Source organism: Eleutherodactylus coqui, chromosome 8 (genome assembly GCF_035609145.1).
Source record: "Eleutherodactylus coqui strain aEleCoq1 chromosome 8, aEleCoq1.hap1, whole genome shotgun sequence".
Classification (NCBI taxonomy): Eukaryota; Metazoa; Chordata; class Amphibia; order Anura; family Eleutherodactylidae; genus Eleutherodactylus; species Eleutherodactylus coqui.
In genome coordinates this window covers 26,421,864-26,439,514 of record NC_089844.1, presented here as the reverse complement: position 1 = coordinate 26,439,514, position 17,651 = coordinate 26,421,864, and the positions used below count along the sequence as shown (strand labels likewise).

The 17,651-nt window shown below is 47.2% G+C and overlaps 1 protein-coding gene across 2 annotated transcripts in view; it reads left to right on the top strand.

Annotated features, from left to right (window-relative positions):
- PTPN4 (protein tyrosine phosphatase non-receptor type 4) overlaps nucleotides 1-16,740 on the top strand; it is a 91,494-nt gene extending 74,754 nt beyond the window's left edge. For both annotated transcript variants that reach the window (XM_066575355.1, XM_066575356.1), the window contains exons 16-27: nucleotides 169-307; nucleotides 927-1,010; nucleotides 1,818-1,874; nucleotides 2,107-2,263; nucleotides 2,443-2,609; nucleotides 4,108-4,198; nucleotides 6,204-6,265; nucleotides 8,561-8,707; nucleotides 10,026-10,154; nucleotides 10,285-10,433; nucleotides 13,166-13,301; nucleotides 15,857-16,740. In XM_066575355.1, coding sequence (XP_066431452.1) covers nucleotides 169-307; nucleotides 927-1,010; nucleotides 1,818-1,874; nucleotides 2,107-2,263; nucleotides 2,443-2,609; nucleotides 4,108-4,198; nucleotides 6,204-6,265; nucleotides 8,561-8,707; nucleotides 10,026-10,154; nucleotides 10,285-10,433; nucleotides 13,166-13,301; nucleotides 15,857-15,934 — 1,396 coding nt within the window. In that variant the 3' untranslated portion in view covers nucleotides 15,935-16,740. The remainder of the gene's footprint in view (nucleotides 1-168; nucleotides 308-926; nucleotides 1,011-1,817; nucleotides 1,875-2,106; nucleotides 2,264-2,442; nucleotides 2,610-4,107; nucleotides 4,199-6,203; nucleotides 6,266-8,560; nucleotides 8,708-10,025; nucleotides 10,155-10,284; nucleotides 10,434-13,165; nucleotides 13,302-15,856) is intronic.
- Nucleotides 16,741-17,651: the final 911 nt, after the last annotated feature.

The window sequence follows — 17,651 nt, the reverse complement described above, 5'->3', positions numbered from 1 at the left end:
GGACTGAACTCTTACATAAGCAGGTGATGTTACAGAGTCTGATCGCCTGTAGAATCAGTTGACTCTGTTGTCACATAGCCTGGAGCTGTACTCACAATTCTGCACCTTTTAATTTCCCAGAACTTAGTTTCTGCACACTGCTTACGTTATATCCTGCTTCTTTCACAGATCACAAGACAACTCTGTGGAAGCTCCCCCGCCTGCGCTGCCTCCAAAACAGTCCAAGAAGAGCAGTTCCAACCAAATTTACCAGTCCCAGGAGCTGGACAACCATGTCAGCGAGGGCTGGTCTCCTGACAGATCCACGGTGAGTTTGGACCAACCCAAAATTTCACTTCCCTACACGTCCTTCGTTCACCCTCTTTTTATGGAAGTGATTGTGTAACGTTGCATCACTTCTCCTTTTCGGTAATTTTAGTACAAGTGAAGCAGTTTGTATACAAAAAATGAGTGCAGCGATGAGTCCCACATGTAATGTAACGTTATATGACCAATAATGGGTCACCTAACTAAGTACAAGTCAGCGGGTTATTCTACGAAAGAACACGCAGTTTACCTCTCAGTTCTTGGTTCCAAGTATAGTCTGGAAGGGTTATATGGAAGAGAGCTCTCAAGCCATGCAGCTGTGCCAGTGTTACTTGATCAGGACAGGTTTTCAGCCCCCGGATGGTACCAATGAGTGTTTCTATTCACTGTTGGCAATCAAGGATCTTGAAAAAGGGAAGGAACGTAAAAAGAAAGTAGAAAGTGCCAAAAAATAAAATGAGAGTATTTTTGAGAGACATTTAGAATCAGCTTCAGTAGTAGCCTCCCCAACGAGTCTCCTGCATCTGCTCCTCTGTCACCTGGGAATGATTCTGATGACTGTTGTTGGACTGCTATTGATGCCATCTTCCAGTTTAGATTTTGCTGCATTTTTCTTACAGCCCAACGGCTTCGTACCCCACGACAATCTGGTTCTGATTAGGATGAGGCCAGATGAGAATGGGCGCTTTGGATTCAATGTTAAGGTAAGAAACTTTAAGAGACCTGCAAATCCCAGTGTTATAAATATTTTGTCTCTAGTTCCTGTATCATGGGGCCCCCATGCCTTTGGTCCCTGTATGATATCCCCACACCTTCAGTCCAGCATGATGTGCCTGGCCCCAGTTTGCTGGCTCCCCGTGGGTCCAGTCCCTGGGTGTGGGTGGCTACCCGTGGGTCCAGTCCCTGGGTATGGGTGGCTCCCCGTGGGTCCAGTCCCTGGGTGTGGGTGGCTCCCCGTGGGTCCAGTCCCTGGGTGTGGGTGGCTCCCCGTGGGTCCAGTCCCTGGGTGTGGGTGGCTCCCCGTGGGTCCAGTCCCTGGGTGTGGGTGGCTCCCCGTGGGTCCAGTCCCTGGGTGTGGGTGGCTCCCCGTGGGTCCAGTCCCTGGGTGTGGGTGGCTCCCCGTGGGTCCAGTCCCTGGGTGTGGGTGGCTCCCCGTGGGTCCAGTCCCTGGGTGTGGGTGGCTCCCCGTGGGTCCAGTCCCTGGGTGTGGGTGGCTCCCCGTGGGTCCAGTCCCTGGGTGTGGGTGGCTCCCCGTGGGTCCAGTCCCTGGGTGTGGGTGGCTCCCCGTGGGTCCAGTCCCTGGGTGTGGGTGGCTCCCCGTGGGTCCAGTCCCTGGGTGTGGGTGGCTCCCCGTGGGTCCAGTCCCTGGGTGTGGGTGGCTCCCCGTGGGTCCAGTCCCTGGGTGTGGGTGGCTCCCCGTGGGTCCAGTCCCTGGGTGTGGGTGGCCCCCATGTCATGTGATTGTGTATCATACAGGTCATCTTCACTGATCAGTTGTTGTTTTTCTGCAGGGTGGCTATGATCAGAAAATGCCAGTCATTGTGTCTCGTGTGGCTCCAGGAACCTCCGTACGTAGATCTTGATACATCCACATTGTTTATAGGGGCAATCATTGGGACATCCCCGGATATTGGGAAGTTGTACCCTGTTCAGATTCATATGACTGGGGCAACAGTTCTAAGTTTCATTCTAGGGACTTTAAGTTGTCACTCTGCTGCACCCCCAGCCCCGCTGACTAGAAACCGGTCATTGCAGCGTGTAGCAGCACATCTGACATCTATCCCCTATCCCCTTGTACAGGCCGATCTGTGTGTCCCTCGTCTTAATGAAGGGGATCAGGTTGTACTGATCAATGGACGGGATATATCCGAGCACACTCACGATCAAGTCGTCATGTTTATTAAGGCGAGCTGCGAGAGGCATTCTGGGGAACTGGTACTACTGGTGCGACCGAACGGTGAGTCCCGCCTACTCCATGAGCTACATGTGAGATCTTCTCCCCTTTTTAATGTAAAGGATCTAATCCATCAGAACCCCAAACATCTCCATCATCTGACCCAACCGCTGGCGTCATGTAGAATGTAAGATACTGTCTCTGCTCCCATGACTTCTCTGATGTTGTGTTTTTGTCCTCAGCCGTCTATGATATTGTAGAAGAGCGGATGGAGAACGAGCCAGATTTTCAGTACATCCCCGAGAAGACCCCTTTAGATAGTGTCCACTCGGAGGACGATGCTCTGAGAGAGTCCATGATCCAGCTGGCGGAGGGGCTGCTTAATGGGTCTGTCCTGGCGCAGTTTGATGTAAGACAACCCTGTGTAATGATCTTGTATTAGTATATTGGATATCACTGACATGACACGTCGCATGAGAGTGTTCACCAGCATGTACCTTCCATGTGTACCAGTATATACATGGCCGGTCAGTTCCCACATACCATGCAGTATACATTGAACGATCACTACATGAGGAACAGCTGCCGTGTGTCATCTAGCGATCAGTGATGCAGTACTACATGATGGCCGGGTCACAATCTGCACTCGGATAATGTGCTGACCCCTTCCTCTGCGCAGTCATGGGTAAACGTGGTGACTTTGACCGTGGGCAGATTGTTGGTGCATGGAGGTGTGATGCTAGTATTTCTGTAACAGTCGCACTTGTTGGCTGTTCCCGAACCGCAGTATCAAGAGTGTACCAAGACTGATTGAACCATGGACAGATATCTGACAAATCACACAGTTGCAGGCCATGTATGGTTGATCCTAGAGGTGAGCGTCGGATGGCATGTTTGGTATCTCAGCAACAACATGCCACAGTGGGCCAACTGACCCAGCAGTACAACAGCGGGAAAGTTAGAGAGGTTTCCACAATGACAGTGCAGCGTACGTTGCAGCTACTGGAGTTCAGTAGCTGAAAACCTACAAGGTGCCCCTGATGATCCCACATCCTCGTCAACAATGCCTTGCATGGGAACAGGGAAGACGTCAATGGACCTTACACACATTGCAGAAGGTCGTCTGTAGTGACAAGTCCCATTTCTTGCTGAACCATAGGGATGGCCGGGTCTGTATCTGGTGTAAACAGCATGAAGCCGTAATCCATGGGTGCACCGTTGGGCTTCAACAGGCCGGTGGTGTCATGGTCTGTGGAGAGTTTCCCTTGCATGACCTAGGACTGTTGGTCATTCTACCACAATCCTTGAATGGTGAATGCTACAGGGGCCTGTTAGCTGACAGTCTGTACCTGTATCTTCAGGAGGTCTTCCCCGACCACAGCGCCATCTTCCAACAGGACAACGCCCCATGTCATTGAGCTCAGATCACTAGGGAGTGGTTGGAGGAACACAACAATGAAGTCTTTATGCTGCCTTGACCCCCAAACTCACAGGACTGCAACCCCATCGATTATGTTTGGGATATGCAGGAAATGGCTGTGAGATCTACTCCCACTTATCTGCAAAATGTGCACCAACTAATGCAGCTGCTGCAGCGGGCATGGGGCGACTTCGGTTGGAGGATGTGCGCCACGCTATGGAATCTGTTCCCTGACGTCCAAAAGCCGGGATCATTCAAAAAGGTGGACCAACCCATTATTGAGTAGGTGTTACTAACGCAGCGATCAGTCAGTGTACGTTACTCACAGGACGCCTCTGTATCGAATAGCATAGTAGACGTTGCCATCCTGCCATACATCAGGTCAGTGGGGCTTATGGATTCCCTATAATTTTCAAGATCACTGCTTGCTGACAGTATTCCATATGTGTTTTATACATGTTCTTTTTCTTCTCTTTCTCGCATTCAGCAACTGTACAGGAAGAAGCCGGGGATGACCATGTCTTGTGCCAAATTACCTCAGAACATTTCCAAAAATCGATACAGAGACATTTCGCCTTGTAAGTGTTTGCCGTCTCTAAACTCAAATCGTCTCCTCATAACTGCTGTGAATAATGACAATTTATCAGGAAAACTGTTGTTATTCTGTCATGGTGCCGGTCACCCAGCTTTCCCAGAGTCCTGAAAGTTATCTGGTCTCATACATGCTAGTTTATCTGGTCTCATACATACCTCACTGGACTAGATAAACCAGCAAAATCCTGAACGCAGCTTTGGATGTGACTAGGGTAGACCTTTTTTTCCTCACGGGCAGATGCTTTTAATGTGGTTTTAAAAGGAACTTTCTATTAACAAGTGTGACCCAGAATGTCCTGTGCTGAAGCCAGAAGGGAACTTTGTGCCCCCCAACAGCTGTTTTTTAAGGTCCATGGGGTTACCGGCTTCAACTAAATGAAGTTTCAGAGTATATTCTCAAGTTGCTAATTTGCTGCTGATTTTTTGTCACAGATTTTACTGCAGATCTGCAGCAGATTTTACCCTTTCAGTTAAAGGAGATGTCCCGAGGCAGCAAGTGGGTCTATACACTTCTGCATGGCCATAATAATGCACTTTGTAATGTACATTGTGCATTAATTATGAGCCATACAGAAGTTATAAAAAGTTTTATACTTACCTGCTCCGTTGCTGGCGTCCTCGTCTCCATGGAGCCGACTAATTTTTGGCCTCCGATGGCCAAATTAGCCGCGCTTGCGCAGTCCGGGTCTTCAGCTTTCTTCTATGGAGCCGCTCGTGCCAGAGAGCGGCTCCGTGTAGCTCCGCCCCGTCACGTGCCGATTCCAGCCAATCAGGAGGCTGGAATCGGCAGTGGACCGCACAGAAGAGCTGCGGTCCACGAAGGTAGAAGATCCCGGCGGCCATCTTCAGCGGTAAGTATTGAAGTCACCGGACCGCCGGGATTCAGGTAAGCGCTGTGCGGGTGGTTTTTTTAACCCCTGCATCGGGGTTGTCTCGCGCCGAACGGGGGGGGGGTTTAAAAAAAAAAAAACCCGTTTCGGCGCGGGACATCTCCTTTAAATTGAAATTGAAGGGGTGAACTCTGCACCAAAAACATGTGACAAAATCTGCAGGAAATCAGAAACGTGTGAACGCACACTAAGGGTACATTAGCATGTAGCAGAAAATCCACATCAAAAACGGCATCACAATCTGCACTATTGGAGCAGATTTTGATGTAGGTCTGTAGATGGCTTCATTTGAAAGGGTGAAATCTGCTGCGGATCTGCTTCAAAATCCAAAGCAACGGTACAAATTTTGACCTGGTTTATGATGTGGTTTTGATGCAGATTTTGCACTGCAGAAAAGTTGCATCATTTCCACAATGTGTGAACGTATCGTAAAGGGTTTATCCCATAAAAACATGGTATACCCAGTCCACATCAGTGGGGGTTCAACTTCTGGGATCCGCACTGATATCTGGAAAAGGGGTCCGGAGCATCCCACAATGGCACATGTGCACTGCTGCTTCATTCATTTCAATGGGACCTCTGGCGATGGCAGAACGCTTGAACTCTGCTATTTCCAGCGGTCATATTGAAATGAATGGTGCACGTGTGCGACCTCTGCTTGCTTAATTCCTGGATACACCGGACCCGGTTCTCGGATCACTGACGGTCTCAGCAGTTGGACGCCCACCGATCAGCAGGTTGTCCCTTACCCTGTGGATACAGGTCAACTGGTTTTCAAGGCACGATCCCTAATTAAACATCCTGCAACTTTTTAATACACTTTGTACTTCCATTCCTCATCATGTTCAAGATCTCTGCTTGTTGTTAGTGAATGAGAGCATTCTTGTTAGTATTCAGAGTCCTTCCCATCTGGCACAGTTGTTGCAATGATACACTAGCGAGCCTTGCACTTGTCAGTCACACATCATCAGGATAGGTTTTCTGAATCTGGATGAAGACGTCCTGTTTCCATTCATTGACAGCAAGTAGAAATCTTATAAATTGTGAGAAAGGTTTCTATTTTCTCTCCACATAACTGTGCGGTTTTCTGTCTCTACAGATGATGCTACACGGGTCATATTACACGGGGGCGACGATTACATCAATGCAAATTATATCAATGTAAGTGATCACTTTGTACCAGAGTTACTGCCAGATTATCAGAGATTCCAGATTATCAGATGTAGAATAAAACTGAACTGGAAAATCTACATAGATGTCCTAATAGGAAATACTAATCAGCGGAGCCTCCTCACCACTTCTCCTTCTCTTTGGATCTTATGATACTCCTCATAATCTTGCAGTTCAACCAGTTCCCTATTCTGTCATCACGCTGTCTATGTAAACAGTGGGGAGTCGCTCCGGTTTGGAGGCTCCTCAACCCCTTATTTTAAGGGATTGTATCATCTTGCATATAATTAGTAGAACTGATGTGCAGCCAGGACAGGGGAGCCGAAGAGAAATGACCCTCCTCCATTCTGTACAGTAATGGCAGTGGGGCCGCTGCTGGGGGAATGGTTGTGGGGACTGTGCTTTTGATGGATTCCGTTGGGTCCTCCAGCATGGTACATAAAAGGGGCCGTCCAGTTCTGCATTATTACTCTGTGGCGCTGCGTGTAAGCAACCAGGTGCAAGGAAAAGGGGAAAACACATGACTTGCATATGGTCACATGATCTAACCATGTGACTGTCAGATGAGCATGAAGCTATGCCCTAGACCTTACGGATATGATACCTTTTTAATGGCTTACAAAAAGAGATGATACAGCAAGCTTTCCAGATCACTCTGGTTTCTTCATCCGAAGAAGTGTTAACCATAGTAGTTTTGAAACCTTTCCACAGCATTTCTTTTTGATGGCCATCAAAGGGTATCGTATCTACAAGACTACTTTGTTTCTTACTGAGAACAAACACACTTTGCGCTACTGTCTAACACTGTACCAAACTTTTTTTTTTTTTTTTATGGACTCAGCGACTGCTTCATGAGACACTCGTGTTCCGGAGTCCAAAATTCATGCATTTAATTTATCTTCTATCCACAAGATAAGGGATTCATTTCTGATCACTGAGGATCCGACCACTACACAGCCAAGTGTCCTCTGTGAATAGAGGGATTGTGTGCATGCTCGACCATGGCTACATTCACTTTTATGGGACAGCGGGAGATAGCTGAGCATCAATCTCCTGTCCCATAGAAGTGAGCTGAGCAGCGGTTGAGCATGCACACAATCCCTCTGTTCAATTGGGGCAATCTGGGTGCGCAGATCTCGGGATCCCTGTGGTTGGATCGCAGTCAGATAGTTATCCTGTGGATAGGGGATAATTTAATTTTGTTGGACAATCCCTTTTAAGGAGCTGGAACAGCAGTGTTAAAGGGGTATTACCCAGATATAAAGTTCTTCCTTATCCACAGAATAGAGAGTAACTTTATAATCTAGGGGTTCCAACCACTGAAACCTCCACTGAGCAGTAGAATAAGGGTCCTGAAGTTCCCCACATGAATGGAGCGGAGGTCACACATAACCACCACCATTTCATAAATTTTAATGGCAGTGTCAGAAATATCCAAGTACAAGTGCTCAGCAAACTCTGGCTCTCCCACTGAAATGGGAATGCTGTTCCATTCATGAGGGGACCTTCAGGCCCCCCTTTCTTGGGATGGGTGGGGGCCCAGCAGTTGGAATGCCACCGATCACAGTTCTCCCCTATCTTGTGGATAGTGGATAACTTTATAAACTGGCGCAACCCCAAGTGTGATAACTGTTCCCTACTGGACCAGTAAAAGAGGATTTATGTAAGTTATGAAACGTTCAGCTACTTTCCAGTGTACTTTGTGTATCAATCCCTTCCTGTTTTGAAGATCTCCGCTTGCTGTCAGTGAATTGAAACATTCTTCTCAACATTCAAACTCAAAATCCTATTGCATGCCCAACTACCACAGGTGCAGGACTCGTTGCAGTGTATCAGAGCACTCTCTTGCACCTGTGTCACTTTGGGTAGGTTTGAGAAGTTCCTTTCATTCTCTGTTAACAAGGAGAGTTCATGCGAATGTTGAGCTGTTGAACCCCTCTCATGCAATGAATACGCTTCACACATATGACACATTTCAGTTTTCCCCTTTCCTTACTCCAATGCTGCGTCCCAATCCTAATGCAGGATCTGCCCAAATTTAACCTCGCCGCGCCCACAATTTTGACAGCCGATACAATTTTCCGCCTTTTCTCACGGCGTTCGTGACCTTGAGCAGGGCTAAATGATTTGGCAACCAAGCTGGAAATCTGAGTCTCTGCTTTCACATAAAGTGGGCTTCCAAGAATGCGTTGTGCGGAGGGATTTATAACCTCCCTGATTGGCTCCATCCAGTAATATCACGCGGTGGAGTAATTCTGTCCTCTTCACTTTCCTTATTTTCCGCAGATGGAGATCCCGTCCTCCAGTATAATAAACCGGTACATCGCCTGCCAGGGACCGCTGCCAAATACCTGCCCGGACTTCTGGCAGATGACCTGGGAGCAGGGCTCGTCCATGGTGGTCATGCTCACAACACAGGTGGAGCGGGGAAGGGTACGTTCTCCTCTTCCTAGAAGTCTGATGACGTCTTGGCCGAGCCATATAGCAATAATAGGGTGTGATGATCCAGCTCTAATGGCAGAGTCCCAGGACACTGCACACCAGAGAGCTGAGGACATGATAAAGGTTTTTTTGTTCAATCCTTAAAAAGGGAGTTTTGCAGGAAAATACTTTTGATGCTCAAGACCCCGGTTAATCAACGATTGGGTGCCCGTTGTTAATGCTGTAGTATAAAGGGTGGAGTGGAAGCTTGTGCTCCGACCCTCGTGTAGTGGCCAGCATTTCCAACTGCAGGCACAGCTCTCATTAAAATCAATGGGAACTGTGTCTGCAGTTAAAAATGCCACTACACTAGGGTTGGAGCAGCAGCTTTCACTCTGACCCCTATGGACTGTGGCGCTGACAGCAGGCGCCCAATCAGCTGATGGCCCAGGATCCTGAACAGTGGACCCTAGACAACTAACTATTTATGACCTACCCTATAGGTCATCATTAGTATTTTCCTGGAAAACACTTATGTTTTCGGCCCATCAAAGTTAGTTATCCCCTATCTACAGGATCGGTGGTCCAACCTCTTAACCCCCAGCAATCCTGAGAATGATTGTCTAGAGCAGCTGTCACATTCATCTTACTGTGGCTGCGGAAATAGTTAAGCGCTTGAACTCAGCGATCACCAGCAGTCCCATTGAAATGGATAGAGCAGTCGTGCGTATGTGCGAGCGCTGCTCCGGACCGTCGTTCTCAGGCTCAGCGGGGGTCTTAGCTGTCAGACCCCCACCAATTCTGTGGATAAAGGAATAACTAAGTTTAGTCTTAGGGGCTGAAGGCATTTCTAGTTACTAGCTCCCCACAATGTCTGCAGCTTCCTGGATGCTACGGTCTGCGTCGTCAAGACAGTTTAGATTTAGATTTCGCTATTTCTCCTCACTGTTTACAAAATCTCTGTTTGCTGTCAGTGAACGTGATGATTATTGTTAATGTACGGAGGCTGGGAATTCATCCTGACCGGGTCCTGCTCGCACAACTGAGGGTTTGTTACAGTGTAGCAGGCAATCTTCTGTCAGGTAAACATAAATCTCTCCTGTCCTTGATGCCTGAGGGATAGCTGTACAAAAAAAACCACATTAACCCCCAATAAAGGGTATGCTACACTGATTCATTGTAACAGACACTTAGCTGTGTAGCTAACAGAGGCCTTCAGTATCTGAATGCAAACAAGAATGTTTGTATTCACTGACCGCAAGCACAGATAATTAATACTTGCATAAAACCAGGAGAATCCTGCAATACCCCCACGGTGCTGTCTTTTCAGGTGAAGTGCCACCAGTACTGGCCGGAGCCCACCGTCAGCTCAGAGTTTGGAAATTTCAGAATAACCTGCCACTCGGAGGAGGGGAACCCTGCGTATGTTTTCCGAGAGATGACGATGACTAACCTAGAGGTAAGGATTAGCGGCAGACAGTGCGAGACATGAAGTGATCGCTACTTCAGGTGAAATGCGGACAAGTTCCACTCTTGAGGTCCAGGCCGTCGCCCTCAGGTTACTAACAGCAGAACTTTTTTCTTTTTAGAAAGATGAAAGTCGCCCGCTCACGCAGATCCAGTACACAGCGTGGCCCGACCACGGGGTCCCAGACGACTCCAGCGACTTCCTGGATTTTGTGTGTCTCGTGAGACAGAAAAGGTTTAACCAAGAGGAGCCGGTGGTGGTTCACTGCAGGTAGCATCCTCCCCGCAGCACCTTACTTGTGTTCCTATTGCTTGAAGGGGTATTCCCATCCATAGGATGTGCCCTAAATGTCTGATACATGAGGGGCTCACCTCCCGTACCCGTACCTAGCCTGCATTGTGACCCGACTGCCCTGAGCCCAACTGTATGCAGTGGCTGAAAATTACACAAACAAGGAAGCTCTCTGCGCTACACTGTTTCCCTAACTCCTACAGAGGTGAATTGGAGATCCGAGCCAGCGAGACGCATGATTTCCGCAGCTGAGTTACAGAAACAATGGAGTTCGCTGTGCTACGCTGTTTCTGTAGTTCCATTCATTTCTGTAAGAAGTGTAACCCAACTGTGTTTGACTGTTTCGGTCCTCTCGTTACCTCGTAGACAGCAGTGTTCCTGTGGCAGCCATGTTTGGTTGAGATGGGAACATCCCTTTAATGTTAAGGGCAATGACCCTTCTCATCACTAATGGAAGAACTCCATGAATTAGAAGAGCGATATCTTCTTAACCAGCTCTGTGTAGTGGAATTGCTGCTATTGCAAAACTACAACTCCCAGGATGCCCTTACAGCCACAGGATGAAGTTCACTGTCCTAAACTAGGTGTAAAAATTTTTTAAAAAATGGTAACGGTGCAAACAACGAAATGATTAAAGGGGTTGTCCCGCGGCAGCAAGTGGGTCTATACACTTCTGTATGGCCATATTAATGCACTTTGTAATGTACATTGTGCATTAATTATGAGCCATACAGAAGTTATAAAAAGTTTTTTACTTACCTGCTCCGTTGCTAGCGTCCTCGTTCCCATGGAGCTGACTAATTTTCGCCCTCCGATGGCCAAATTAGCCGCGCTTGCGCAGTCCGGGTCTTCTCCTGTTCTCTATGGGGCTCCGTGTAGCTCCGCCCCGTCACGTGCCGATTCCAGCCAATCAGGAGACTGGAATCGGCAATGGACCGCACAGAAGACCTGCGGTCCACGGAGGTAGAGGATCCCGGCGGCCATCTTCACCGGTAAGTATAGAAGTCACCGGAGCGCCGGGATTCAGGTAAGCGCTGTCCTGTTCTTTTTTTCAGTCCCTGCATCGGGGTTGTCTCGCGCCGAACGGGGGGGGGGGTTTAAAAAAAGAAAAACCCGTTTCGGCGCGGGACAACCCCTTTAAATTCTAAAGTCAATTGTAACAATCCAACTTCTCCTTTGTTGAGAAGTGGAGAAATTGAAATTGCGCTTCCACTCCTCTAAAATCACGGTCACACTATGCGCTCGGGCACCACCCTGCGGACGGCGGGTCCCCCAGCCGAGCTGAGGAATGGATTTTAGCCCTGTGATGCATTCTGTTTGCTGCTTATCAATCAGTAAAGGAGAAGTTGGATTGTTACAATCGACTTAATAATCAGGAAGTTTGCACCGTTAACAGTTTTTTTTTCCCCAATTTTTCCACCTAATATCCACTCGCCCCTCTGTGATCGGGTCTGTTGTATTGCCTGGTCTGGCAGCACTTCTGTGATTCTTTCATTACCCGGTTGAACCATTGGGCTCCACACATTCAGCCTCGGGCTAGCTCCACCTACTTTCTCCTATACACGTTGTCGGCCATCTTAAACTGATATCAGCGCTGGAGTCGTCCTCTCCTTTCTTCTTTTTAGAGGTTCTATCCATGTGAAGCTTAACATGGCCGAGCCATTAAAAATCACACAGGAGGCACCCAGCTTTCCCAGACTCCTGAATGTAGATGATTTTATCTCATCTTCTCTTTTTAACTGCATGACTAGGCAGGTGTGATATCCAGGAGGTTGGGAAAGTAGGATGACCAAAAGTGTGGCTGCAATGGATGTTATACCGGCCTAATCATACAGTAATACTCGCTGCTGAAATAGGCGGATTTTCTATTCTTGGGTTTGGGAAAGCTGGGTGTCATCTGTGGGAGCTTTATGGTTGAGCATATTGGTTCTCACCCAGCTTTCCCAGCTTCTAAACAGGTATGCAGCGCTGCATCTCATATCGCTGTGCAGCACCTTAGTCATTCAGGACACTGGGAGAGCTGGGTGATGACTGCCGCGAGAGCTGTCAAAACTGTGATCACCACCCAGCTTTCTGAAAAATGGGGTTTTAAAGGGGTTTTCCAGGTCTGAACTCTTAATGAAGAGTTGATTGGTGGGGGTCCATCATTCCGGCTGCTTTCTGGCCCGCTGTTAGTGTGTGCAGAACAGGAAGCTGACAGCTCCGTTATGCATTGCAGCTGCCCGGGTTGGTAATGCAGGCACAGCTCCGATTCAATACCAAACCAGGTCATTGCATTGTGTACAGAGCTGTCGGCTTGTGGCTTTGTCCACATTGATAGCAGCCCAGATAACAGCTGATCACTGGGGGTCTCAAGATGCCAACACCCGCTGATAATCTCTTGATGACCTGAGGATAGAGTAGATCAGTCCTGGAAAACCCTCTTAAGTTACAGAACTGCTGAATAGAAAGTTTTAGTAGGCAGAACTTTCTCTTAGTGTCTGTACTGGTGTTACTGCCCCCTGGTGGCCACAGAGGACAATACAGACATTCCAGTTTACACAAGCAGTTTCTCACAAGTGAATGCACAACTGGATCGTTACTAGTTACAGGCGCTGCTACTTATAGACAGTGTGACCGGATGAGAGCCACTAGAATAACAATATAATGTAACAGCCGCTATGATATCATTGTTACTTGTGAAACAAACTGTTCATTTTGCTCTGTGGCAGCGCCGGGATCGGTCGGACAGGCGTGCTCATCACTATGGAGACGGCGATGTGTCTGATGGAGTGTAACCAAGCGGTGTACCCACTGGACATTGTAAGGACGATGAGAGATCAGCGCGCCATGATGATCCAGACTCCGGTAACGCCACAACCTATGTATTATGCTTCCTCTTTGTAGTTTGTACCCAGCATGCCCTGCATCCCCCCAATATAATAAGGAGGTTTGTGAGAGTCAGGTGCTTACTATTAGGGACGAGAGCAGCACCATGTACAATCAGTAGGGGTGTCAGCATTGCAAACCCCACCAGTCACACATGGATAAGCTGTTGGAATATGCCGTGTTCACCAGTCACATGGGCTGAGGGCAGGTCAGTCCGGTTCAAGTGAAAGCTATTGAGCTGCTATACCAGGCAAGTCCCTATACAGTGTACAGCGCTGTGTCCGCTACGGGCTGCAGTGCTCTCTTCAAATAGCTGATCAGCGGGGGTCCCAAGTGGTGGACCTCCACCGATCTGATATTGATGACCTATCATGAAAATAGGTCAAGATCTGAAAACCTCCTTAACTCCTTTCTCACCGTATCACATGAATATACGCCATGCAGTGAAGGGTGTATGGAGTGGGCTTGGGAGTCGAATTTGTTCCATTATTCAGCAGTTATTGGCTGTTTTTTTACCATGGGTACCCACCAGCAATTGCCGTGATCAGAGCTAGCTCTGATCAGGCCTGTTAACAATTTAGATGCCGCTGTCAAAGCCGACCGTGTGTCTAAACAAATCACAGAAAAAGGACTTCGAAATTCAGAAAAATCTGTGCCAGTTGCCATACTTACTGATATACTGATGCAAAATACAAGGGAAGGTATTGTGTACTGTAATACTTCTGTATTGCAGTATATAGTGATTTTCAGTCATGCATGGCAGCCCTGGGATCTTTCACTAGACTCCAGGCTGCCATTCTAGCCCATCAGCACCCAACAGTTGAGTCCCGAGGGGAAACTATAGAGCACTGGAGGAAGCCCCCTCCACTGACTGGATGCACGAGTGGCCACACTTACTGGTTTACGGATACAAATATACAAAGGCAGGTATAAACAGCACATCCCTCAGCATGCAGATGGGCAAATTGCTGCACGGAGGAACATTGCTCAGGTGAAAAATACTGATGAACAACCACTCGCACACCTACTACATATTGCAGGGCTGCTTAGTATTATACATAAGGCATAGAAAGGGTGCCAGTCCTACTAATGTTGGTAGTGCACCATGGGGGCTTACATCCTATTAATGACTTACTGCCCTGCACCTCAGTAGTGAACCACACTGTACGGACGCCTGTGGTTGTTCATCAGTATTCTGCACTTCAGCAAGCTCCTCCATATAGCAGTGTGCCTGCCTGCCTGCTATTGGGTTTAACAGGCAACATTGTAAAGCACTATATACTGCAATACAGAAGTAGTACAGTGTATAGTGCTGCAGTATATACTATAGGTGTTCATAAGTTGAAGTCCCCTATTGGGACTTGAAAAAAATGTATAAAAAGGTTTATTAAAAGTTTAAAGTTTTTAAAAATGGTTAAAGAAAAAAACCCTTTTCCCATTTTTTTCCCTATAAATTTTATCTAAAGAATTTAAGAATTAAAAAAAAACAAAAAAAAAAAAACAATCTTATTTGGTATCGCTGTGTTCATAAGTCTGAACTATTAAAATGTTGTACTATTCATCCAGCAGGCTGAACACGTAAAAAAAAGTAAAACGTATTAAAAAGTAATCAAAAAGATGCAGTGACCTCAAAATAGTACTTAAGAAAATCCCCCAAAAACTACAGTTTACCCTGTAAAATAAGCAAGTCTTCGTGCACCCAAAGACGGGAACATTTCTTCTTTTTAAAGGTCTTGGTTTTTAGAATACCGCGACAGAAATCAATATTCGTTTAGAAAAAAGTTTCTTCACTTTTTACATGTAGTAACGCAAAAACTATTAATATAATATCGCTGTAACTGTACTGAGCCGCAGAACAAAGTGCACCATGAATGCTGTAAAAACTAACACCCCGCCCCACCCAAAAAAGGCAAAATTGTGTTTTTTATAATTTTTTACTTTTATAAATTTTTTAAAGTACGTTCACATGTAGAAGATTTTGGTACAGATTGTGACGTCGATCAATTGTAGGTTGGCTGCGGATCCGCAGCAAAATCTGCACCAATGGTGCAGACTGATGCAAAACTTGATGCAGATTTTCTGCTGCGGTCAATCACGCCTGCTGCATGTGAACGCAGCCCTTAAAAGTTTTTCAGTACATTAAGTTCTACGCTTAGAAATACAACTATGTCGCTGGGAAAATTAGAAAATAACAAGTTTTTTTTGGCTCCTGGAAGGTTGGGCTAAAAATCCGAAAATGAAAAATTGGAAATTCTTTCTTCGTGAAGGGGTTAAAATGAAATTTGTGTCAAAAACAGAAAAATCAATGTTGGTGTGATTGTCTTAACGGGGTTGTTTGGTGCTATTAGAACATGGCTGCTTACTGCAAGAAACCGTGTCGTTCCTGTCTTGTCGGTTGTGTTTGGTTTTCACCAGACACAGCTACGGACAGGTGGGGGGGGGAGGGCTAATTCCGGAAGATGCCGCCAAGTTGTTGTGATCTCATCCCGTTGTGAGCTGAATTGTTTGTGTTTGTGTCACCATCTCCTTCGCAGAGTCAGTACAGATTTGTGTGCGAAGCGATCCTGAAGGTCTACGAAGAAGGGATCATAAAACCGTCATCACTTCATTAACGGAAGGAACCAGCCCATTAAGGAGCCGCCCGGCGGCAGGGAGCGCACGCTCATCGGACGTCCGCTCGCCCCGGGTCCGGCAACACACAGAAGGACATTGAGGAGAACAAAAAAACAAAAACAAATCAGCACTGCTGCACTTTATGTTATAAACAGATGATAGATTTCTGAAGTCGCCATTTCTCATCGCCAGAGACGCGATCGTTTCTTAGAGGATAATTCTACCGTCGCTTCGCTTCAAAATGAATAGATGAGATTTTTATTTATGTGACGTTGCTTTGTGCACTACGGCGCCCCCTTCCCCGTACATTCACTGCCAGAGAATCGTACACCGTATACATTTCACCTCGTCTCTGAAAACTGCTTCTCCTGGGACCCCCAATCTGCACAAGCAGCAGCGCTTTACTGACTCCCGTCCGCCTCCAGGACTAATGGATTTAATGCAGAGGCTGGAGCAAACGTCATCTAGTACACCGGGCCTGGAACTGAGCCACCACCGGGTACCAGTCGCCTGCCGCTGATCAGCTGGTGCAGGCGCCGCTCATCATTGTAAGCAGAGAATTATGAAATGTTAGTGTGTTCAGACCCATTCTTTCCCCTAGAGCAGCGCTTCCCAACCTGTAGCTTTCCAGCTGTTGCAAAACTACATAGCCTGTCAACGCATGCTGGGTGTTGTAGTTCCGCAACAGCTGGAGGACCACAGTTTGGAGGGCGCTACCCGAGAGATTTTTTTTTTGTTTCCTTGACCACTAATAGAATAATATATTTTTATTTCTTCCATTAAATGTAATTATCATGATAGTCAAGGCGGCTATTTTTTAAGCGCATCAATACTTGCAGGGACGCACTCCTCTTGTGCGTCGGGGACACCTTCTCAGCAGTGGATTTCCCACAGACTGGTCTGGTTTCAGCTCTCGAAGCTTGATGTCACCTCTCCTGATTGTAGATCACCCCCTGAGTGATGCTTTATACTGCACAGAAAATATGAAATGTGGCGTCTGTGCTGCACCTGGTGGACAGAACTGATATTACAGGTCCCGTTCATAGACTGCTCATAAAACCGTTTGTAGCCCAAGGTTGTGGCAGGAATACAGAAATCCTTTTCTGCGGCCGGATAAGACCATTGGATTGGGGTTGTCCTGGCCACACTAACCACACTTCTGCGCAATTTATTCCTGTTGGCTGCAGCATGCCCTAGGAGGAGTGACGCATATCCAGCTCTGAGCACATCGACATTTTCGGCATCTTTTGCTGTTTTAACACTTTTTTCCTCCATATTTTGTTTTTTTGACCTAGTAAATATTTTTTAGAAATGCATTTACATTCCTTTAATTCGGCATCTAATGATCTGGAAATTCTGATAGTCCAATAGTTGTTTCCAGCAAAGATCTGACAGGAGGGAGCCTGTGAGGACATTTGGGGCTAATGACAGTTCCCCCTTAAAGGGGTATTCTAGAACTTGGTGAACTTTTTGCATTGAAATCTCACAGGTCGTCTATAGATGATCGTCTGGACCCATTGGTCCTGGTGCTACAGGAGCTGCGCCTCCAATACCAATCCGGGCTGTTGCCCTGTAGTTAGCACTTTCTGCTTCCAGCTGCGCCTGCAATACCAACCTGGGCCACTGCGCGATGGACAGCGCTTTTCATTTCACCTGCTGTCCATAGCAACAGCATATTAGGAATCCGCTGCTTGGCCCAGGATCAGAGCGGCGGGT